Source organism: Erpetoichthys calabaricus, chromosome 12 (genome assembly GCF_900747795.2).
Source record: "Erpetoichthys calabaricus chromosome 12, fErpCal1.3, whole genome shotgun sequence".
Lineage (NCBI taxonomy): Eukaryota > Metazoa > Chordata > Cladistia > Polypteriformes > Polypteridae > Erpetoichthys > Erpetoichthys calabaricus.
The window spans coordinates 3,490,706-3,515,770 of NC_041405.2; the positions used below are offsets into that span (position 1 = coordinate 3,490,706).

The window sequence follows — 25,065 nt, forward strand, 5'->3', positions numbered from 1 at the left end:
TCTGCTGTCACTCTGACATCAGGCCCCACCTACTCTGCTGTCACTCTGAATCAGGCTCCACCCACTCTGCTGCCACTCTAACATCAGGCCCCCTCCCAGTCTGTGAAGGCTTTCTGTTCTCTGCTACAACATTTTCTCTCAGTTCCTGGTAGGACCCCCCCATCCCCCTCCCCCCCCACATTTCGCACATCAATCTAGGGGCTGCAGGGGGATAGGACCAGATCACTTGTCTTCATTTTTCCAGTAGATCACAATGCTCCACCACTTTTGTGCCCATCCATTTACTAGCTAAGGTGGACATCATACTGTATATCTAACATAAATTAAATAAAAACATATTAAAGCCCATTGTGTGAAGTTTGATATTCCTGGGCAGGACTCTGGGCTCTTTGATTAGGGGGATTGACAGTAGGAGTTAACGATGAGCAGATTAGAGTAACGTCTTGAGATCAGGAAGCCGGGTTTGCAGACGCGATCAGGATGCAATAGCAGGGGTGCATCTGCAAGAAGGAAGAGTCATAAGCGGTGGGCAGTGGAGGACGGCGTGAGCGTTCATCCCCCCTTCTCAAGGTCTACCTATTCTAGCATTGCTACCCTCACGCAGGACACAAAGTCCAGACATCTACAGCCAAGAAAACGACCTGTAAGCCAGGAGACGGAGTGGGAAGATCGTAGGATAAGAGGCCACACATGGCGCCATCTCCTCGCCAAGAGGACCAAATCAATTACCTTAAACACCCCAAAGTGCCCCATCAGTTAGCAAAATCAAAATAACAAAATGACTTACCCAGCAGGGGGTGCTACCTGCAACTGCAGCTCCAAATGTCAAATTCTTACCTGCAGAAAACGAGACCAGCAAGAAAAGGACGAGCTTCATGTTCCCTGAGGCTGCGATGACTGAGGCCGCAGGCTGAGGGGGCTTTTAAGACAGCAGGGTGTGGTAGGCTGATGGGAGTGGAGGAAGTTAAAAAAGGCGTACCGTCGAGATGATAAACGCAGATGAGTCAGGTCGAGAAACTCATCCTCCCTCATCTGATAATCAGCCTCACTGTCCGTTTCTCCATTTTCTCTCCAGCTTGCATTTCTTACATGTTGACTGAAATCCCAGAGGGCCGCAGTGGCTGCAGGTTTTCATTCTCACCCTTTTTCTTAATTCGCTAATTAACTTCTTTTGAATTAATTTTAATTGAATTTTTTTAAAGATTTGCTCCGCTGAATTTCTTCCTCGTTCCTCTTAATTGCTTCATTACTCTCCTTAGATAGAAATGAAATGTGAAGTGAGGGAGCCAACAGAAGACCACCTAAGTCAGGGCCTCAAACTCCACCCAGTTGCTTAATTAGACGCCGATTCTTGTTATTAATTAAACTCGTTCTTTAATTCTGTGGCTTGTTGCTGCTCTCATTGTGTAATAGCAGACATGTCCGAAATTGTGGATTTTCTCTTTTCTTAGAGCAGATCAGCATTCCTGCGACCTTCTTTATTTTCAGATATCATATGATGGACACCAGTTGCTTTGGCTCATTTTGTATCTTATTATTATTTGGCTGCTAATTAAGAGGTCTGAGTCTTCCAGAACAAGTCAATTCAAATGAGTACAAAAGAAGTTAATTAGCAGCAAAAACAAGTCACTCATTAAGAAAAGGGTGAGGATGAAAACCTGCAGCCACTGCGGCCCACCAGGACTGGAGTTGGGAACCCCTGATCTAAATGAATTTGAATTGTCTTTGGAATGTGATGGTGCTATAAAAGGCACTATATGAAACGTTGACACACATGATCAGACACGAATGGGCTGCATTAGTGCAGGGTGGCAGTCATGCCAACACACATCTGTGCCAACAGTGGTTCACGCTCAAGCACAGTCAAATCTCAAAAATATCAAGACCCTGAAGCTTCAAAGCCATTTCATGTTGAATGGTTGTTTTATTTCATTTATTTCATTTTCTATTTACAACATACAGTAGCAAGGGATCATTTTGTCATCCTGTCACTCGGAGAGTGAGATTCGCGTGCCCGCGCGCACACACACAGCGTCACAATGCCCAAAGCTTCGTCCTCACTCCATAGGCCATCCCTTCTGTGATGAACTGCATCATTTGGTCACATCTCCTGCAGAAGAAGATTCCTGGCAGCATATCTCATGTGCAGTGATGAAGTGATTGGGGGGGAGTGATTGGGGGGGTGATAGGGGGGAGTATTTATATGCAGACGGACCCCTGGCTGGCTTGACTATACCAGCAGCAGCATGGCTGAATGAGCTCACTCAAATCTCAGTGGGCCAGCTGGCACCAACTCAGAGTAACCATTGAATGACCAGCAGAACCAGGCAAAGGCATTAAGGTGGGGTGGTGGGGGGGGGGACTCTTAGGCGGAGTCTTCTTTGGGGCTCTCTGTGGCATCACAGGGGTCCTCGGCCTCGTTCATCATGTCTTTGTACTGCCGTTTAAAGAAGCCAGCCTGAAAAAAAATAAGGAGGAGGAGTCAGTCAAGTGCCCGCTTGCTTTGCCCCCCTCTACGCCAACCCTATAAATGAAGCATATTAAAGAAGAGGGCGGGGTCTCACCTTGTAGAGTGCGCCGGTTATGAGAGCCAATAGGAGGAGCCCCCCAGCAGTGCTCCCCAACACTATGGGCAGGTAGTTGAATGGCTCATAGAGCTGAATTTCAGTGATAGCCTGCAAACAAATCAAGGAACACCTCGAATTATCGTCTGCAATTACCGTAAGCGTACATTTGAAGGCTGATGGGGTGGATGGAGAGCTACAAGAAACCCGTCATGGCAGGACACCTGGGAGCAGTTTGAGAAGAAATGGCCAACTACACCCTAGTGCGGCACCCGCCAGCTCACCTCGGCTCTGGAACGGCCTAAACGTGCAGACTGGAGAAGCAGGAGATGTAAACACGTGTCCAGAAATAAAAAATAGTGAGAGTCGACACCAGGAAAACTGACTCGTTATCGTCAAAGTCAGAAGGGTGCAGCAAAAGTCGGAGAACCGAAGAGAAAGCCACACGTTAAGAAAGCGCAAGTCTTTTTTAAAAAAATCCACGATCTTGGACAAAGAGGATAAAGCAACTTGGGTTTAGAACACATCTGTCATGATTCCGGGTTCATTTTATTCCGATTTTCAAGCCTTTGAGCGTTAAGAAGTAGGACCATAGACACACGTGGTATGAGGTACAACTGCCATACCACCTGTTCTTCAGTACACGTCACCCACCTGAAACTACGTATGTGTGGGCCCGGCCAGCCCTTGGGTGGGAGACCATCTACAAAAAGCTTGGGCTGCTGCTGGAAAAGGGGTGGGTGAGGCCAGCAGGGGGCGCTTACCCTGTGGTCTGAGTGTGGATCCCACCGACAGGGACACCGCATTGTAAACAGAGGAGACGTAACCCCTGACCCTAACCCTAATTCCAACTCTCTGTGGTCATGAAATATCTCTGGGCATCCTTCGTAAAGGGCAGGGTGTATCCCGATCCCACCACGACCTGGTCATTCAGGCCCCCCAAATCATCCCATGTCTCTAATTGGCTAACTATCTCACCACATCACCACCTAACAGCTCATGGGGAGTGTACTGGTACAAGAATGGCTGCCGTCACACCATCCAGGTGGGTGCTACACATTAGTGGTAGGTGAAGTGGCTCTCCACTCACTATAAAAAGCGACAGGTTATAACAATGTAAATAATAACTAAGTGACCGGAGGGTCTCTTAGCTGATGACATACCTGGCTTTGGATGTAGCGGTTGCGGCCGGTGGTGAACAGGTGAATATACTGGTCCTCATTGAAGCTCAGCTCCGCACTGCTGTGAAGATGCAGCTTTTGTTGCTTCGTCTAAAGACAAGAAGGCACAAGGAGAACCTGAGGTGCAGTAAGCAATGTTTATAAGGCACACAAGACGTGCGGTTAGGTCCCTCAAATCAGGAAAAGAAAAACGAGATGGCCGGGGGCATGGAAGGGGTAGGGGTGTGAATATGTGCCATGTCTAGTAGAGGTGTTGGGCAAAACTCACTCCAGTGTAAGGGCTGTCAGAAGTGGGTGAATAAAAGGTGTAGAGGTGGGCAGCATTTGTTTGTAGAAAGTGTGTGAGGGGAGCGTAGGATGATGATGATGATGATGAAGATGATGTTGTTAGCTTTGTCACACATGCATGTTTGAGGATCACCCTCCACGCTCCTGCCCGGTATGTAGTACCACCCAGGGCTGAGTGGGGGCGCTGCTGCTAATAGGCTGCTCCTGCTCTTCCTCCACAGCCCTCAAGAAAATGCCCAGTGAGGGCAACTGACTCCGCCCCTCCATAGGCCATTCCTTCCGTGATGATCTGCATCATTTGGTCACGTCTCCTGCAGAAGATGATTCCTGGCAGCATATCCCATGTGCAGTGATGAGGCGATGGAGGGGCGGGAGGAGTATTTATATGCAGACGGACCCCCGGCGGGCTTGACTTTACCAGCAGCAGAAAATGCAGCAAAGAAAACGCCCAGTGAGGGCAACTGACTCCGCCCCTTAAGGTCCCGTGGCTTTAAACAGGATGGCTGTCAGAATGGAGGCCTCTCTGACCAAGGAGATGATCCCGAGTGAGAGCCCCCTTAGGCGTCACTGGCAGAAGCCCGACCATCGAGGCCACTTGGCTACCTGGCAGCTGTGCCACGCCATCGTGGGTCGGGACTTGTTTTTGTTGTTTGACTAAGCGGGGGGAGGGCCGTGTTGGTACCCCAAACTGCTGTTTGTTTCTCGCCCCCTTCTTTCTTTGACCACCACAGCATACATTTAGATATCAGCGGCTGATAATGTAGGGAAGCTCTGCTACGGAGGTGACATGTCAAACGTGGACAGAGGTGCAGGGTGAGGGGACGTGGGGGGACGTCGCCCTGTGCCCACTTCCAAAGGGGTCTCTCTGGAATGAAGAGAAGAGGAGTTGTATGGGAGTGAGAGATGGCTAATAAGGGGTGGCCGTGAAGAATGGGGACGATAAAAGTCAGATGGACGTGCTGAGGGTCTGCCGAAGGGAAGGAGAAACACATTGGGGGGGGTTTGTTTACGCGTAGCCAGACACAGAGGATGACTGGGTGGAATGAAGAAGGCCAAGAGGGAGGCAGAAGAGGCTGTGCTTGAAAGTGATGCTGGAAATATGAAACAAAACGAAAGTGGGTACCACCCGTACAGCTGCTGTGTGGTGGAAAACGATTTGGGGGGCAACAGGCTAACATTGTTAAACCTGAAAAATGGCCGCTAAACCCGCTAATTCAAGGCAATGAAAAATATCCACATGACGTCCAGTGGACTGGTGCATCGGTTTGACTGAAAGCCATTCTGTCACATCCATCGTACGGCACGGGGACATCTCAGCTTTACCTGGGTGATCCACTCCGCTGTGACGTTTCCCCTCAGCTTGAAGGTGACAGGCGTCCTGGTCTTCAAGTTCTTGAGGCTGCACGTGAGGACCTTGCAGAGCGCGAGGCTGCAGTTCTGTAATAAAACAGAGAAGACGTGAAATTGGCCCGAATGTCTCGGTGGTCTTTAGGGTGAGAAATGATTTGACCTCAACTTCTGGTTAAAACTCCAGTTGAGTTTCTCTGGTTTCATGTCGACTGCTTGATCTTTTTTATTTTTGACCAGTGGCACAGACTTGGGCTTCCTTTTCTGTGTCCTTGAGACCCTCGCTTCCTTTCTGGGGTTTTTTTTTTTTGCCCTTTTAAGGCAGAACACAAAGCAAAAACTGAAATCTAAAAACTCATTTCAAGCTGCAGCTTCCTAAACACGTTTATACTGTGACTAGCAACACAAAAGTCGAGTTCTGTCAAACTTTAAAAAACACCAAAGCCTTGGATTAATACAATTTATTAAATTAAACTGTAAGGACGCCACAATTCAAACAAAGATCCAAACAAAAACACACACAGAAAATTAAAACTTAGTAGAAAATGTCAAATAAAAGTCCTTTCAAGAAATGAAATCCAAATCACTTAATCTGAGCACCAAAGGAAACAAATAGAGAAAGTAAGGCTAACCTGGACCATTGTGATGAATTGGACTACTCAGCCCCTTAAACTGGAAGGGTATGGTCTTTGTGGGCCGCTTGAAGATGCAGAGTGGGACATTAAATGGCTGAGGATTTCAGATCTTGTGACAGCAAGGGACTGTCACTCATGCATGAAACCCGAAACAGCCTTCTGACATCAGGCTCCACCCACTCTGCTGTCACTCTGGCATCAGGCCCCACCCACTCTTCTGCCACTCTGACATCAGGCTCCACCCAGTCTTCTGCCACTCTGACATCAGGCTCCACCCAGTCTTCTGCCAGTCTGACATCAGGCTCCACCCAGTCTGCTGCCAGTCTGACATCAGGCTCCATCCACTCTGCTGTCACTCTGACATCAAGCCACTCTGCTGTCACTCTGACATCAAGCCCCACCCACTCTCCTGCCACTCTGGCATCAGGCCACACCCACTCTGCTGTCACTCTGACATCAAGCCCCACTCACTCTGCTGCCACTCTGGCATCAGGCCCCACCCACTCTGATGTCACTCTGGCATCAGGCCCCACCTACTCTGATGTCACTCTGGCATCAGGCCCCACCCACTCTGCTGTCACTCTGACATCAGGCCCCACCCACTCTGCTGTCACTCTGACATCAAGCCCCACCCACTATCCTGCCACTCTGACATCAGGCCCCACCCACTCTGCTGTCACTCTGACATCAGGCCCCACCCACTCTGCTGTCACTCTGAAATCAAGCCCCACCCACTATCCTGCCACTCTGACATCAGGCCCCACCCACTCTGCTGTCACTCTGACATCAGGCCCCACCCACTCTGCTGTCACTCTGAAATCAAGCCCCACCCACTATCCTGCCACTCTGACATCAGGCTCCACCCACTCTGCTGTCACTCTGACATCAAGCCACTCTGCTGTCACTCTGACATCAAGCCCCACCCACTCTCCTGCCACTCTGACATCAGGCCCCACCCACCCTGCTGTCACTCTGACATCAGGCCCCACCCACTCTGCTGTCACTCTGAAATCAAGCCCCACCCACTATCCTGCCACTCTGACATCAGGCTCCACCCACTCTGCTGTCACTCTGACATCAAGCCACTCTGCTGTCACTCTGAATCAGGCTCCACCCACTCTGCTGCCACTCTGACATCAAGCCACTCTGCTGTCACTCTGACATCAGGCCCCACCCACTCTGCTGTCACTCTGACATCAGGCCCCACCCACTCTGCTGTTACTCTGATACCAAGCAGAGGGTCAGGCGCGAGGCTCTTCACGCAGTTTAACGTTTCTTATCCCCCCCCAAGTGAAAAATCTGAAAGTGCCGATTTTACTTGAAATTTGAAGCCAACCAAAGCAAAGAATGCAAACCCTCAGCAGGAAAGCTGAAGAACACGTCAGAAGTGAGAGTCTGAGACGCGCTGAGCCCTTAAGTGACTGCGCAACTGCAATGTCAGGAGGCCAAACATACACGCTGAACAAAAAATTTAAATAAAACTGAAATTAACAACAACACAATAATTAAAAAATGTAATTAAATACCAAATGACAACACAACCAAGTCATGTTACCCGATGAACATCACAGAATACTTTAAGAAGAATAACACAATAAACAAGAAACTAAGACCTGGTGAAGAGACTCAATGCTATCAGGTCATCCATAATGACACGCCCACATACACCCGGATTGACCACACCCACAAGTGATGCGCAGCGTCATAGCAACCAGCCCTAAACAGGTGAGAGTGGATGATGTCACACTAAATAACAGAGGAAAAAAAATAAGCACAACAAGAAACGATTTATGATGTAATGAAGGTCAGGTCAGGTTGGGTGGGGGGGGCATGCATTGGTACAGCACGTCGCCGCACCCACCACATGACGAAACAGCTCGGCATCCTAGTTGGCATTCCCCCAGGTAGACCCGCTATCTGCCGCAGTCAGGTGTTATGTGGGTGTCCCCTTGGCCTGGTCCAGCCGCTCGGGTCCCCAACAATGAGGGTCCTGTGAGCTGATCACTCTCAGGTTAATCGTGCCACATGGCCGTAACTGACGCTCCCTCACAGTGCAGGTCATGTGACTCATTCTGGACACGGTGAGCAACACAAAGTCAAACCAGCGGGACCCAAGGATTCTCTGAAGAGACACACATGAAGGTGTCCAGTCTTCATTTCAGGTCCACGTCTCTCAAACAGGAAGCACCAGGACTCTATAGACGTGGACCTTTGTCCTTTTCCAGGTATCGGGAGCGTCACACACCCCTTTCTAGTGACCTCATGACCCCCCCATGCTCTCCCAGTCCATCTACTGACATCATAGGAAGAGTCACCAGAGACATGAATGTCACTGCTGAGGTAAGTAAACCTCTCAATGACGAGGTCGACACTCTCTCCGCAGACAGACACACTGCTGATGGCCGTGCCCAAGAGGTCATTAAAGGCCTGGATGTTGGTTTTAATTCAGGACATTCGCAGGCCCAGACACTCAGACTCCTCACTCAGTCTCTCGAGCACCCTGATCAGAGCCTCCATTGACTCTGCGAAGATCACAGCATCGTCAGCAAAGTCAAGATCCGTGAATCTTTCTTCACCAACAGATGCCCCACATCCGCTGGACTGAAACAGAGCGCCCCGATCAGAGCCTCCATTGATTCCGTGAAGATCACAGCATAAGACGCTGATAAAACTCACCACAACTGGCGTAGTCTTCAGCTTCTCATCGATGTCTGTACCACTGGGGGAAGGTTCCTCTGTCGTATTGCACACAAAGCCCTAAAGGATGAGAATTGAGAATTCCGTCATCACGCGGACACAGACAACAGTCATAGACAGTCCAAGTCCATCTTCTGCTGTGCACAATGACTCTGCTCAAATCAAGAAACAAGAGAGATCTACCTCCGAAAATTCAAGGTTCTTCCAGATGTCATTTTCTCCCAGCTTAACTGGAATCTTCACCATCAAGGTGACAGGGAGGAGCCTTTGGCCCAAATTGGCCACCTGCACAGCCAAGAAGAAATGGTTGAAGAATCAGAGGGGTGTTTCAGACAGCTGCATAATACCCACCTTTGTGAGGCCCCGGGCGGCGACTCTACCTCATAGTGATGCTCCACCACCCGCTCTACACCTTCCTGTCCCACTGAGAAGTTGATGTACTTTGTGGACTCTTCAACCCTTGGAGGAGCAAACAGAAGTGGAATAAATTGGCAAGATAAGATCACAGTTGGCATTACACAAAACCTCCATTAAGACATCTTTGTAACGTGAGAGATGCCACCTCAGTGCAGGTCCACACACCAAAATCTTCTAATGGCACCTTTACTTAAAATTGATCCCATCAGTGCCAACGTGATCAATGGCATCTATTCTCAGATGCCCCTACACAGTCTATAACAATGTCCAGTGCCATTTATACCTTGGGCATATTGGAAATTGTGCCATTTAGGGACAGGTCTCTCTCTCCCATTTTTGAAAAATTATTTTATCCCCAGCATCTTCATGGAAGTTTGGGTAACTGGTGATGATTTCTCAAGGCAGCCTACCATCCCAACCTCAATCCTACTGTCTCAAAGAAACACTGGACACTCCAAACCCTAAGACAGTGGGACCTGCTGTTAGAGATGAGTAACCAAAGACCCTTTGTTGGTACGTGGCACATAACCAAAGGGTGCGCCAGCCTCCTTGGGTCTCAGGGACACCCATGTGTTGTTTGTGCCAAAGCAAGAGAGTCCCTGTGTGGAGCACTGAAGAGTGACTGGCAGCGTGGGTATCACTTGTAATCAACGTTTACGTGGTTAGGGTCTGTGAGTGCATGTTTAGCTTAGGGTGTGTGAGGAGACCCACCCAAAATAAATTCGGCAAGTCCCGCTAACCCACATGGTGGCACACAAACCTAAATGGCGAAACTGTACTTCTGTTCTGATGCAGTAGATAGCCCAGGACTGGCACACGAATTCAGAGATTCACCACCGAGATTGAAAGATTCAGCAGCAGAGGACCACAGTGTTCAAATCAACGAGTGTGTGTAAAGGTGTGTGTGTGTGTGTGTGTGAGTAGTTCCAGGACACCTGAAAATAGTTGCTTTCTAGACAGGGTTTGGCATGTTGAGGAAATACGTTTACCAACAGTACAGTTAGATGAAGAGATCATTGGCTGGAATGTGACATTAATCAAGGTGTGTGACCTTCACGTGTCTTGGGGACGGACACCATTACCAAACCTGGCGACTCCTGTTGTGGAGCACTGTGGGTGGCAGGCATTGTACGCATCACTCGTAAAGAGTCCTGACATGGATCGGGTCAGTGTGTGTGTTTGTTTAGGCTGCAAGAGTAGGCCAGCCAATAACACATTTGGGAGATACTATCAGGTTAGGGTGGCAGGCCTGGAAATGTCAATGAGGATCTTACGAGTTGGATCACCCTCGGGGAAACGCGCCACATGGCCGTAGTGCTGTAACTGACGCTCCCTCACAATGCAGGTCATGTGCCTCATTCAGGACTCCATGAGCAACCACTCATTCGACACAAAGTCAAACCAACGGTACCCAAGGATTTTCCGGAGAGACACAGTACCAAAGGAGTCCAGTCCTCATCTCAGGTCACTGGATAGCGTCCATGTCTCTCAACCATATAGCAAGACAGGAAGCACCAAGACTCTAAAGACTTGGACCTTCGTCCTTTTGCATAGATATCAGGAGCACCACACACCCCTTTCCAGTGACCTCATGACCCCTCATGCTCTCCCAATCTACTGACTTCATAGGAAGTCATGAAGGGTCATGAATGTCATTGCCGAGGTAAGTAAACCTCTCGACAAGGCCGACACTCTCTCCGTAGACAGACACACTGCTGATGGTTGTGCCCAAGAGGTCATTAAAGGCCTAGATGTTGGTTTTTATCAGGACCCTCGCAAGCCCAGTCACTCAGACTCTTCGCTCCGTCTCTCTCGAGCGCCCCGATCAGAGCCTCTATTGACTCTGCGAAGATCACAGCATCATCAGCAAAGTCAAGATCTGTGAATCTTTCTTCACCAACAGATGCCCCACAGCTGCAATCAGTTATCCATCTGTCCATCCATCTTCTAATTCTGCTCCATCCTGAGCAGGGTCACCAGTGAGCCATCAAGCACAGGGTGCAAGGCAGGAACAGTCATGGACAGGCCATCACAGCCATTCATTCCTCCAATGAGAACTTCCAAAATTATCATTTTATCTTTTCCATACCACCAACCATTCTGCTATCTATCTTATGAGCAAATGAGACATCCATCCAGCTGGCCATTCATCTGTTTAGTGAGTAATTAAAAATTATCAATCTCTCCACCCACAGAAGCAGAATTTCGGCTCTCCATCCTTCCAATCATTTCATGAACAATTATAAATGCAACCAAAATTTCCAACCATCTGTCATAGAGACAATGCAGTTATCCATCCATTCATCTATCCTTCCAATGAAGGAGTATCTTATACATCTGTCCATCCGTAGAATAAATAGTTCATCTAATATCTAACATTGATCATTCATCCATCCATCCATCCATCCATCCATCCAGACATGTAGGTAACTCTCCTCTAGTCTTCCACAGGACAAACCCACTGTCCACCTGTCCACCTAGTGAGTGACGTTTACCCCAAACCATGCAGTTCTCTCTTTAATGGGCACATCCCTTACACGGCCATTCATTGACTCATTGAATCCATCCATTCCTCCAAACATGTATTTGTCCACTGAACAAAGTCCACCAGTCCATCTATTTTCTAGCTAATTGTCCAGGAGTTTGACACTTGGAGTGCACACTCCGTGGCCCTCATAAGCTGACCAACAATGCAATGCAGAGTCAGGCTATTACAATGGAGGCCTACTTTGCTCCTGGATTGTCATGAGACTCGAAGCAGAAGAAGCATGGTAGGTCCATCCTGGTAGGTCATCTCTTTTCTCCCACATTCCCATACTGGCTGGATGCCTTTCATTTGCTTTATGTGAGGCACAAAGGTTGTCACGTAATAGAAAGGCTTACTTGTTCCTGACCAAGATGTTGATAGCGAATTTGACCGGAATCTCCATGCTGTATGAACGCTCGTTGCCCATGTGGTTCTGGTTCTCGCTACAGGAACACAAAACGACAGCCATGTTAAGTTTGAATCGTGGCACCTGGACGTCAGCTTCTCATCTCTTTTGGCAGGTCCTACCTTGTGGCATTGGCCTGGATCTTCACGGTCCTGTTAAACTGGCTGTTCTCATCCACATCGAAGGTGGCCATAAACACAGCCTATGAGAAGAAAGAACAAAGAGGAACCAAACCAAGTGAGCAGCTCTGTGAGCAAAATGAGGCTAGAAGAGAACTGCTTGGAACTCTACTAGCCAACCATAGGTAAGAGGGCTCCAAAATCCTTCCTGCTCCCAGCAGCAACCATCACTTTTCTAAACTTGGTCTAAGTAATGCATGGAACTAACCGGAATTTTACCACAATGCTCTGCCATAGACTGGCACGCTGTCCAGAGTTGGTTCCTGCTCTTTGACATCCCGTTAAGAGGAATAAATGGGCTTGAGAAACTGAATGGATGCACATCTGGTTATTCCGGAATTTTTCCAGCAGGCATTTCTTTGTTCCCTTTAACTGTTAGATGAACCACCACAGGAGATAGTCTGTGAAAAAGTATTAGCCCCCTTCCTAATAGCATCTGGTTTTATACCTTTTACACAATGAATGGCTTCTGCAATATTAGAGAAACTGAATTTGAGTGAATCTTAGATCACGGCTTTCATTATTCAAGGAGCAAAGTTAATCAGCACCCCCATCAATTATGTGAAAAAGTTATTGCCCCCATAGTTTCAATACTTCATTGCAGTACCTTAAGTTGTGACAATTACAACTAAAGACTTCCTATAATTTGGAATCAGCATTTCACGTTGCTGTTGAGGAAGTTTTAGCCCTTCTTTGCAGAACTACTTTAATTCAGACACATTGGTAGGTTACGCATTTTGGAAAAGGGTGGACTGCTTTCTTCAGGTGAGAGGGGAATAACGTCCCTACATGGTGAAGTTCAAATATTTTGGTATCTTGTTCAAAAATGATGGAAATAAGGGACAACGAGATTGACAAGTGGAGTGGCAGCGACTGCAGCTGTTCTGTGGGCGAATTACTGATGCGTGATGGTGAAGCAGGAACCGAGTCTAAAGACAAAACTCTTGTTTTTACCGGTTCATCTACACACCTTGTCCTTACCTGTGGTCATGAGTGGTGGGTAATGACTGAAAGAATGAGACTGTGAGTACAAACAGAAGAAGTTAGATTTGTTCACAGGGTAACTGGAACGACACTCTGTGATGCGGTGAGACACCCAGTGCTTTGTGAGAACCTCAGAGTAGAGCAAGTGCTCTGCTGGTTTGAGAGGAGCCATTTCTGGTGGTGTGGGCATTTTGTTAGGAAGCTCTTCAGGATGGGTTTCCCCTAGAGCTGCACTGGGTATGAGACCCTGAACAAGTTTTAGGGATTATATCCCCTGGCTAGTCTGGGAATCCTTGGTAATTCCCCCAGCAAGAGCTGGAATCTGTAGATGAGGATGGGGAAGTCTGGAATGACCTGCTTGGCCTGCTGCCACCACAACCCTCACCAAAAAAAAGACAATTTAGGAAATGACATGAAACATTGTTAGGTTTCTGCGGTGGGCTGGCACCCTGCCTGGGATTGGTTCCTGCCTTGTGCCCTGTGTTGGCTGGGATTGGCTCCAGCAGAGCCCCGTGACCCTGTGTTAGGATATAGCAGGTTGGATAATGGATGGATGGATGGATGGATGGATGGATGGATGGATGGATGGATGGATGTTAGGTTTGCCACCATGAACTTGTCGTTTCTGCATCTCTATTAGGTTCAAGCTATGACCTCCACCAGGCAACTCCAAGCCATTCAGTGAGCGACATGTTTTTGTGTTTTAGGTCATTTGGTTTGGCAGCAGCACCATTATGCTTCAGATCATGGACAGATGACTGGACATTCTCCTTTGGAATATTCTGGTAAAGTGCTCAATTCCCAGTTCCTTTACTAGTGGCAAGTCTTCAAATGCTTCCCCACACCATCACACCAGCACCACCATGTTTAACTGTACAGTAGGTGTGATGTTCTATCTGTCAATCCTCAGACATAGTGAACTCTATGTCTTCTGCAGAGTTCTATTTTTGACTCATCTCTCATTAGTCCACTGATGTTATTCTCGGATGACAGAGGTCTCCACCTTGCTGTTTTCCTGCCAATCCCATTGAATCCCCCCATCTCTTACTTATTGAGGAGTCATGAACTCTGATCAGAGCTGAGGGTGGAGAGGTCTGAAGTTCTTTGGATGTTCTTCTGGGATCCCTCAACTTCTTAAACGAGTCACCGCTCTGCCCTTTGGAGTCATGAAGCAGGCCAGTGTTTCCAGAGAAGACTCTCTGCTGTTAACAGACAAACATTCTCCATTTGGAGATAATGAAGTCCAAGAACCTTAGAAACGGCTTTCCCTTTCCATTGTAAATTTCAAGAACCTATTTCTTCACCTGGTCTGGAATTTCCTTTGATGGAGGTCTAAATGTTCTTCCAGGAACTATGAGGTGATGATGCCATTCGTATAAGGAGGGTCAGTATATGGGGAGTGTAAGAGCCATTTTCCTAGTTATAAAAGATTCATAAATATTTTACTAGATGACAATAAATAATCTATGGGAGGTTCCTATAACCCCTACAAGTAGAATCGTATTGGTATATTCTTGCCATTTCTAACAGCTTTGAGTAAGCATTATTCTTCAGTTAGTGACCAGCCTTGCCAGTGTAAGATGTAGAAGGCATAAGGTTTTAAACCGTGCCTGGGCACATGCTCGTGCCAACGGGCCGTTTGAGTGTGTAAAGTAACTTTGGCTTATTTAAGTGCAAAGCCGAACGTTTAAAGCACACAGAAGAAGAAGCTAAGAATTTTTAAATATAAAAAGAAGAAGTCAAGAACTGTTAAGTACAGAAATAACTAAAGTTTCTCAAGAAAAGCTAAATGTTTAGAGAAGATGCATGTTTCCTTTTTTTTGCCTTTTATTCTACGTGTCTAACTACTCTTTCTTTATTCTGGTGTGGATTATTTGCCTTTAACCTTTTTTTGTGAATTTCCCCTTGGGATTAATAAAGTATCTATCTATCTATCTATCTATCTATCTATCTATCTATCTATCTATCTATCTATCTATCTATCTATCTATCTATCTATCTATCTATCTATCTATCTATCTATCTATCTATCTATCTATCTATCTATCTATCTATCTATCTATCTATCTATCTATCACTAAATATTTTTAAAATGAACTTTTGGACTGAGAGATTTCTTTCAGGAGCGCGTTTTACCCGTGCTTGATCTCGCCTTACACTTCGGCGGCTACAGGGAGGTTTACATTAATGGGACTGGATGTGTTTAGTCAGCTAAGTCTGATCAATGAACTTTGGTACTACGGGAGAAATGACCTTTTCACACCAACAAAACACGGTAAAGTAGCATCAGACGCATGGCCATCGGCACGTTTTACAGCTTTGTGTTGGACAAATACAAGGAAGAAGTTTGCTGTGACCCTCCTGCTAACGTTTGTTCCATCTGTTTGCTTAGAATGGAGAAGGAGAAAATCCTGGATGACCTCTGAGGTCACTTCTGATATCCACGATTTAAACGATTCTGGTGTCCACAATTTTGATGTTCAAACTTGGACCACTTTCTGAGAAGATCAGCGCTCTGAGGAACTTTTCATTTTTAAGCGGCATCTGACGGTTGTTTTCTTTTGGCACGATTGTTTCCCATCTTCATCTTTCAGACTCTACAATTAAGCGGGACCTCCTACAGGACTCTCTTATTTACAGAAGCCATTTAGAAATGGTGTTCTATGTTTACTTGGGTTCTCTTTGCCTAATATTATACGAGGGACGTACAAAACGTTTCCGCATTTTTTTTTAACTCTATTTATTAAGAATCTCAAAAACAGATTACATTAATTTTCTACATAATCACCTTCTTTTGTGTTGCAAATTTTCCCAGCGTCATACCAACTTTTTAATGCCCATTTACTACTCCTCTCGCCTTCACTATTTTCAGTGAAAATATAAAAGCACAGAAATGTTTTGATCGTCCCTCATCATTGGTCTAAATTTCCAAAGCCATTCATCGTGAGAAATGTACATAGAGGATATCAAGAAGGGGGCAAATAATTTTTCACAGCAGTCTTATTTGGCACTGCCTGCTTGTCTATCTTGCTCATAAACCACTCTGAGATTGACAACCCTCTACCTTGGGACAGCCTAGCATATTCACGAGGATCAAAAGTTCATAGACATGGGACGGTGGTCTTCCACTTGTACCAACCTTGGTGTCCTTCCTGAAGATGGGCCTGTTGATGGAGCAAGTGGTTTGTCTTACTCTGTCCTCAAGTCCTCCAGCTACAGGGTCACACCGGACTGTCATTCTATCAGTTGGCTGCAACGGAGACAAGACAGAAATGTTTCAAGCGTGGACAGGACGTGTCAATGGGGGGGATCTCGGAGAGCAAGGCATGGCTCACACCATACAAGCAAGTCCTGGGGCCAGAAAACCAGCACTGCTTACCTGCAGCAGAGTGACACGCCGGTAGGAAAGGCCTGAGGGGTACGTGAGCATCACCGCCGTGTTGTAAGAGTCCTCGTTGTCGTTCTGGATGGAGACAGTCAGGTTCATTACGGGCGAGAGGCCTACACTGATGAACTTTATCCTGAAAGGCAGGAAGAAGTTACATGTGGTGATGATGATACAAAACTCTGGGGGAATGGCAGATCATGGAGAATCAGCTGAATCAAGACCAAAGAAATCTAACCCAGTCATTCCATGAACGATGCTCTCCAGGCCAAGTGTTTTCCCAGCGTGACTGGTAATTTGAATCCAAGACCCAGTAACTCGGGTAAAGACTCGTGGGATTTTCTTGAAGCTGGACTTCCATATATTGGAGCTGTGATATCCCACAATCTGAGCAACCCTTGAAGTTCAACTTGATGGGCACCCTTAAGTCATCCAATGCTAATGCATTCCCACTCTTTAAATTCAAATAAGATGCCCCTAACCAGGAAGAAAATGGTGGTCTTGTACCACCGGCTTATTCAGTCTAAGAGGTGCAGATCTTGCTCTCCACCATTTGGATGTGAACAACACAAAGCTCTTACCCTGAGAAGTTGAAGGACAGCCTCAGGTAGTCGGTACATTCGTTGTCCTGGCCGCAATTCCTCTCAAACGTCAGCTGCAAACGAGAGAAACATCTGATCAAGATGCCATCTTAAGGGGTGCAGGTTCACCTTCAGGCAAGGGAAGGCCTCATGGCGTCTTCCCTTCATCATACCAGGACTTCTCGCTAGTGTGTCTAGTTGCCCACTTGCTACTTCCGTTTTGAACACACTGCCTACTTGTGATGGGCATGTCATGAAAGGTGTCCCCAAAATGTCCCCGATGTTTAGGATATGCTTACCGGTGCTGTGAGCCTGGTGACCGTGCTTCTGTCCATGATGGGTCTGAGGTTGTCCACAGAAGGGGACGGTTCACCGTTGAGCGTGAAACTCACTTCGTTGGTGATGGCATTCAGTGAGTCTTCTGGGCAGTTCTATATGGAAGGAGAAGATGAGAGACACAGAGTTACCAGCAGCTACTTCCCGCTCATGGTGAGCACCAGCCATCAATGAAAACTGAACTGCTATGAACAGCGGGCATATGGTGGTGTTAGGGCCTGAGAGTTACGAACAGGTGGGTCCCTCGGGCTCAGAATTAGGATGGCATCACTCAACGTTAAACCCTGCAAGGTCACTTAGCTAAAGGAGGCCACATGCAGCCGCTGTGAGAAGAAAGCTGCACGGCCCTTCATTCTGCAGGCAGAAGTGAGAAACGAAACTCACGCATAAGAGCTCACAATACAGGTCTCGGCGCCAAGCACATTAGCTAATCGCGTTCATGAGGTTTCAGAACAAGCCATGTTGCAATAACGCATGCATCTAGCTGGCCAGTTGTGTGTCATCACCCGCCTGCCGCCCACCTTATAGGGAGAAAAGAGAAGTCGCTGAAGCACAAACGTTCTGCAAATTAGAACCTGCTTGCTGATAAGAGGACTTCCTGCAAAACGCTGACATTTATACTTTCTCTTCTTGTGTTGTGGTCACAGCCCAAATAATAATAATAATAATAATAATAATAGAGCAAAGCAGGGGCTCGCTGGTGGGAATGTAATGAACATGGGCTTTAGAGTTTTGAACGAGACCTGTGACCCCCGAGGTATAGAAACCCATCACTTGCAGTCTGAGTGCCTTAATTCACAACCAAATGACCACAAGGGGGCGACCTTACCAGGCCAAATGAAGTGTCAGTATGTTCCAGTGTGGGGCTGAGGTGTCACCCACTACACTTGGGTCCCAATCCAGGTGGTTCGGCGTGTGGTGGGTGAGGCAATGCGCTATCAGCGCATGAAAGTATCAGGCACAGGACCTTCAGACGGTGCTCAGACTCCTCGACTGTTTCACATTTTATTATGTTGAAGCCTTAAACTAAAATTGTTTAAATTCATTTTTCCTCTCAAACAACACTCAAAACCCCAGAATCAGAAAGTGAACAACAGGACGTCAGAATATTTTGGAAATTTACAAAAATGGCTCAGGTGCATCCCATTCCAGTGATCATTGATCATCATGGAGATGTTTCTACAACTTGTTTGGAGTTCCTCTGTGGTCAGTTCAGTTGATCGGGCCGATTAGAAAAGGCACAAGCACACACACACACACAAACACCTGTCTATAGAAGGTGAGCAACAAGGTCAACATAATTGTCTGCAAAGCTCAGAGACAGGGCTGTGCGTTTGGGGAAGGCCACAAAAACATTTCTGCAGCATTGTAGGTTCCTGAGATCACAGCAGCCTCCATAATTCTTAAATGGAAGAAGGTTGGACCAACCGCAGCTCTTCCTGGAGCAATTATGGGAGAAGATCCCTGGTAAGAGAGATGACCAAGAACCACAATGGTCAGTCTGGTTGAGTTCCAGAGAAACTGTATGGAGAAACTTCTGGAAGGACTACCACCATTGCAACACTCTACTAATCTGGGCTTTATGGTGGAGTGGACAGAAGACATGTGAATGGCCAGTTTGCAAAAGGGCACCTCAAGGATTCTCAACTCCAAACATCATATCTTGAGGAAACCAGGCACGGCTCATCACCTACGCAAAGCCATTCCAAGAGTGAAGCACAGTGGTGGCAGCATCAACATGTGGGGTTGTTTTTTCCAGTGGAAGGGACTGAAAGAGTAGACAGTGTTGAGGGAAAACTAAACTGACCAAAGTTCAGCAATATCTTTCGTGAAAACCTGCTTCAGAGCTGTCTGGACTGGGCCAAAGGGTCACCTTTCAGCAGGACAACCAAAGACAACACCAGCGCTGTTAAAGCAATAAAAAGAGGCTGACAGCAACCTCTGCAAAGTTATTAGGGTTTGCGTCTTTCTTATGGAGATCAAAAAGGTGACATGGCAGAGAAGAAAGCAAGAGTAGCGGCATCTGCCGAGGGTGAGGCAAACTGCAGAAGCTGATCACAGGATAGGAATAAGAAGAAGGAGGACAGCCCTGGCACCCGCTGTGCGCAGTCTGCTGGCACTCGCATACCACTGGGGCTGGAACATGAATCATGAGAGGACCGGTGGTCCATGGGTTTTCAAGCATATACTGTATGTAAAATGATAAGGGTTGTGTCCATTTGTCACATGATTACTCACAAACCACTAGGACTAAAACCTCCATCTTGGTGTTAATTGAAAGCTTAGGATGTGATAAGCACTGGCAAAGCAAATAATTGGGCTCACGGCTTTTCTAGTAATAATGTATAAAAATGTTAAAATTCTTCCTTACAGAATACCCATTTCTGCCCAGTTCCTCACATGACCACCAGAGGTCACCATTGCATATTAAAGAAGTTACTCAATGCAGTGGAAGGTTTAGGTTTTGGAAACTGACCACTAATAAGAGAATCATATAAAGGGTTAAAGACAAGGTGGCATTCATGGCCCAAGTACGAGACCCTTTAGTGACTATGAACATTAAGGAAGCAGGTGAAGATGCGAGAAGCAGCGGAGCGAAGCCAATGATGGAGCTATCACTCTAAGAAAGCATTCATGAATCGGACTGCTTTGTGTGTTCACCTTCCTCATTCATTCCACTGGTGAAACTGCACTGACCAGCAGGGCCAAAATTCTCACCTGCAGTTGGTTATGGAAAGAGCAGCATTAAAATGGCCCCCCGACTGGCCAGATTTTCATAATTGTACACATGCTAAGCTCTCCCTGCCCATGCATTCTGAATTCCTAAAGGCGGCCATTTGCTCTTTTGAGCTCCTTCCATTTGTGTTTGGTCAAGGCTGGCCTGGGTCCCTCTCAAAGCCTTCCCAGTACTCACCGGTATAATTATCTTATGCATCCTGCAGACGCTCCCAGGTCCGGTCTTGAAGATGCTATTGTTCTGTCGATTGCCTGGAGTGAAGAAGGCCCTGAACCTGGGTCTCCCAGCGTCCAGCACCAGGGTATAGTTGATGGACACAGTAACGTCAGCTGCAAATAAAAAGGAGATTTGTGCCAGGTGTCTGTTAGATGGACCCCCTGGCCACCTATCAGATTTTTCTGGCGTATCAGAAGCATCCACTCTGTAGGCCTGGGCTTTACCCCAACGTCCTCAAAAAGAGTCTTAGATGTCAGCAAAATATGGAAAGGGAGGCTGTAATCGCTGATCCAGTGTCCTGGGTTCAAATCCCACTGTTATGGCTTTTTGTGTGTTTTTGATTTGTTAATTATAATCATTTCTGTTAATGCTGTTATTTATTTTTTACATATTTGCCTAATTAACTATTTTATATCCTGACATTTTTTCCATTGAGTATTTTGTGGGTGTATCCCTAAGAGGCGGGGCCAGCTGTCCATCACTGTTGACTGACTGCTCCCAGCCCTGTAAAGGCTGATGGGAATTGCAGTCCCTCACCATTCATTGAATGTGCTTGCTGGTTCGGTGAGTTCTCCTTTCTTTGATCCGAGTCAAATGAGAACGTTAAATATTTGGTTTTCATCGTTTATTGCAGCAAAGGTGTTTAAAAACTAACATTTTTCGACATAATCTCTCAAATATTTTGCTTTTCCTTGATCTCCATTGCGATGACATTGCCCTTCTTTTAATGTAGCTACTGTTGCACCACGCAACTGAATTAACGGGGCATATTACGGCGGTTTGGTTGTACCGTATATCACATCATGCATCAGTTTCAAGTTCCGTGTGAGCATCTGATGACCAATTCACTTGACTCAAGCGATGGTTCAGTTTCAGTTTGCTCTACAACTGCCTTTACGGCTCTTTGTTTGCCATTCTGTTTTTAGTTGGAGGCTCCGCCCTTCTCATGAATATTAATGAGTAATCGCAGAGTAGCAAAATGTGAAGAACTGTTCACGATTATTGGCAGCATGATGTTATCTCATCCACTAGATGGCAGCAGAATTCCATCCCCAGAGTTATTCAGACTTAAAGATGGAAAGCGGATCGTTAGACGTCAGTCCGAGTCTGACTCGTGGTTAACTGTACTTGCATAGAATCCCGATCCCGTGTCACGCTCGGGGTTTAATGCCAAGGTGGTTAAAAACGTGTGAGATGTTGAATGATTGCATTTACAGAAGCTTCCTCCAACAAAGATCCAAAAATGGTCGACAGAGGAGCGAATGGCAGGATGTGAACCGTTGGCATTGCAAAGGAAGCATGAAGCACGTGAACAGGACGGGTCTGGGATATGGATAACACCCGGAATAAGAGAAAAAGGGACAAATGACCAATTCAAGAAATGTAGCCATCAGGAGGATTGTTAGCCTCAGCTAACCCTTACCGACGTTGTCTTTGGTGACTTTTGTGACAGTGAAGCACACCTCCATCATGTGGCTGGCCTCTTTTTGGCAGTCGCTGCTGCTCGTCTTTATCAAGTCAGGCTTGTAGGCGATTGTGGTTTTCACGCTGAGCACTGGCCTCGACCTGCGGAGATTAACACATCGAGGAGTCGTTATTCTGAGTAAAAGTTGGAACCTAAAGAGCTTTTTTTAGCTAAATTAGAAATGTGGAGCAAAGAAGCAAGACACAGTCAGAGGGTGGAAGGAAACCACTGTCTAGGGTGCAAGAAGAAATAGGAATACTACAAGTTAAACTAATGTTCTGTTGATGGAGAACCAATGTAGGATGGTGGCTCAACGTTATGTAGGCAGGCCTACAGTTAGTAACTTCTGTGTATTGGAGGCCGACTTGTTGAAAACCACCAAGGAGTGGGGGGGGGGGGGGGGGGGGTGTAGTGTCCAGGTCCATTAAGCCGAACTATGGGAGGTGGCCCCATATTATAAGGGAAGGCTCCATATTGGTGCCTACTGATTACCGAGGACTGGGGAATACGGACGGATCAACACTAAAATTTGATATCAATACCAGCTTACTTATCTCAGTACTGCTAACAAATGATAAAAAAGCAAATGATGGGTAACTCCCCTCATCCCAGCTGCATTTGCATTTCCCCCATACTATATGGGACCCCCTTGGATTTACAATAGTGCTCATATATGCATATTATAATGCAGGGTGCATTCATAAGTAAAGATGGGGTGGGCTTGAGGTCCCCCCGTGGACTTCCCATTACTCTAATATACGAGGGTCCAGTACGCACTCATTTACTTCCAGTACCAGAACTTGCATAAAGGCAGTATAAGCACTATTTTTTAAAAGTTGGCATTTCAGTACTTCTTCAGTAGCGGCATATGCCATGCCAGGCAACACTACAAGGCAAGCAGGCCTCAAGGGTGTTTTGATTAAGGGGCACTAGGAGATGGTGGTCCATGTTATGCAGCCAGATGCCAATTGGTTCATTCCATTTATTGACGACTGTGCTATATCAAAATGGGAAAAAGTGTCAAGATATTTTTGGGGTGCTGGCCCTAAATCGCAAAGGCAGGTCCCCCACATGGCACCTGCTGTTTATTCTTTTTTGAGAAATGTGCTGCTGAACACCACCAGGAAGAGATAACGACGAGGTTGTTTGGATTAGGCAGTTCTGTGTTGTCTATTCAGACCCCATATTGGTGTCTCCTGTTGCTGTTGAAGCTCTCTTGGGGGCCGACGTCACAGGTCTTTTGAAATGCATCACTAAGTGGTGGCCACCCTCATGTTATGCAACCAGATCCCCAGTCGGCTCCTTCTGTTTAGTGATGACTGTGGTACTTGGCCTGAACACCATGAGGACGGGCCTAGTCTCAAAGACCCTGTGGCACCCAACAGGGTTTGTCGCCCGGCCGGGATGCCCAGGAGGAGCGGAGGAGGGCTTGTGCCTCCTCCAGGACACGAGGGAGCATCCTCCCTGGTTGCCTTGGGGGCCACGGCCACAGAGCATGGAAGCTCAACCCTGTAGGGGCCTATGGTCACCGCCAGGGGGCACCTCGATGCCTTGGGAGCCCTGGACCTCAGTACTTCCGCCACACCCAGAAGTACTGGGGGGAAAGAGTATTGGGGACACCCAGAGGACTTCCGGATATGCTGACAGAGCTTCTGCCACACAGGGGTGTGGCTACAGAAGCCCTCAGGGTACACCTGGATCCCTTCCAGGGTGTATAAAAGGGGCCGCCTTCCTCCAGTCAGGGGCAAGAGTCAGGTGGAAGAGGACGAAGCTTGGTGGAGAGGAGTGGAGGTGGACCAGAGACGGTGAAAGGCATTGTGAGTGTTGCCAGAACTTAAGGGGTGATTGGTGCTGAGGCACTGGGTTTGTGCACACTAATTGTATATAATAGTTGTAAATAAACGTGTGTGGTGAAGAAACAACATGTCTACCTGTCTGTGCCCGGGCTGTTCCCCACAACCCTTTGTCTAAGGATCACTAAGGGATTGTGGCCACATGGCACATAGTGAGGTCCCCACTTAAAAGTTGTGGGATTTATAGCTGAAGATTCAAAGGGTTCCAAAAAAGTGCTGCTGGTTTCTAAAATATGAAGATCTACTAACCTAAGAGTCTCCTCAGTGGAGCACAAGGAATGAAACACAAAATAAATAAGACAGAATTCCAATTCCGAGGACAGAGACTCACCCCATTTCTGCTTACCTCAGGATTAAGACTTTGCCTTGGGATCCAACTGCCAGGTCTGGAATTTGATCTCCAGACAAGTCCATGATCCCATTGAGAGAGTGACCGAATAAAGTCATTCCATTCATACTTTTGGGGGTTTCGATTCTCTAAGCAACACGGAATGCAGACATAGTCAGTCAGTTATTTTTTTTTGTAAGGCAGGATGCAAACTCTGAGAAAAACTTTGGTTCTTGGACTTCACCTCTCCAAGTGTTACAATTCTGGTCCAAAATGTACAGAAATGGGTCAGAAAGGCTTGTTAGGATCAAACACAGAGGTGAAGCCTAAGGCCTAAAATGTCAAAAAGGGAGAAGGGGAACCAGAGAATCCCTGACTCAAGTATGCACATCTTTGAATTTACAGTGTAATTAATTTATGTAAGAGAAAGTGAACCCAAAAATGAAATAATTGGAAATATCCAAAATTATCACAAAGCTTCCAAAAGCAGAAAATAAATAAGAATTCAATAATAAGCAGCAAAAAGCATCTCCAATAAAGACTAGTATATGCCCAAAGACCTGGCTTTTGTAATTCATCTCAAAACATATTTTGGGGTGCAAATGACTTAAATCAAGACATGGCTGGCCATGCTGGTAGCTTGCTCACCTGGCTGTAGGACCTCAACCCCTCTGAGCCTCCATTAAAGATATAAATGCTGCCTCGTCCATCGTTCTCCAGTGGAGCTCCCACAGCCACCTCGTTTATGCCATCTCCATTGAGGTCTGTGGTTTGAGAAATGGATGCTCCAAACCTGGAGTACGGCTGGCCTTCCACACCCTTCAGAGAGCCCGTGAGAACAAACTGCCTCTGGATGGTGAGAAACCAAGGATGGATACGTTATTAGAATATGGAGACCTGCAAGAGGAGGGAATCAAGTGAGAGCAACCATGGAAGTAG

The 25,065-nt window shown here is 46.8% G+C and overlaps 1 protein-coding gene across 1 annotated transcript in view; it reads right to left on the minus strand.

Moving 5' to 3' along the window:
* Positions 1-1,904: 1,904 nt before the first annotated feature.
* LOC114661722 (integrin alpha-M-like) overlaps positions 1,905-25,065 on the minus strand; it is a 57,960-nt gene continuing 34,799 nt past the window's right edge. Inside the window, exons 14-30 of the mRNA XM_028814887.2 lie at positions 24,775-24,975; positions 24,145-24,275; positions 21,904-22,046; positions 20,442-20,593; positions 17,491-17,622; positions 17,192-17,265; positions 16,605-16,746; positions 16,365-16,475; positions 12,185-12,264; positions 12,013-12,099; positions 9,093-9,171; positions 8,896-8,997; positions 8,692-8,772; positions 5,357-5,470; positions 3,728-3,835; positions 2,565-2,675; positions 1,905-2,458 (exon numbers count right to left, since the gene is read on the minus strand). Of these exons, the coding sequence (XP_028670720.2) occupies positions 2,366-2,458; positions 2,565-2,675; positions 3,728-3,835; positions 5,357-5,470; positions 8,692-8,772; positions 8,896-8,997; positions 9,093-9,171; positions 12,013-12,099; positions 12,185-12,264; positions 16,365-16,475; positions 16,605-16,746; positions 17,192-17,265; positions 17,491-17,622; positions 20,442-20,593; positions 21,904-22,046; positions 24,145-24,275; positions 24,775-24,975 (1,941 nt within the window). The 3' untranslated portion in view covers positions 1,905-2,365. The remainder of the gene's footprint in view (positions 2,459-2,564; positions 2,676-3,727; positions 3,836-5,356; positions 5,471-8,691; positions 8,773-8,895; positions 8,998-9,092; positions 9,172-12,012; positions 12,100-12,184; positions 12,265-16,364; positions 16,476-16,604; positions 16,747-17,191; positions 17,266-17,490; positions 17,623-20,441; positions 20,594-21,903; positions 22,047-24,144; positions 24,276-24,774; positions 24,976-25,065) is intronic.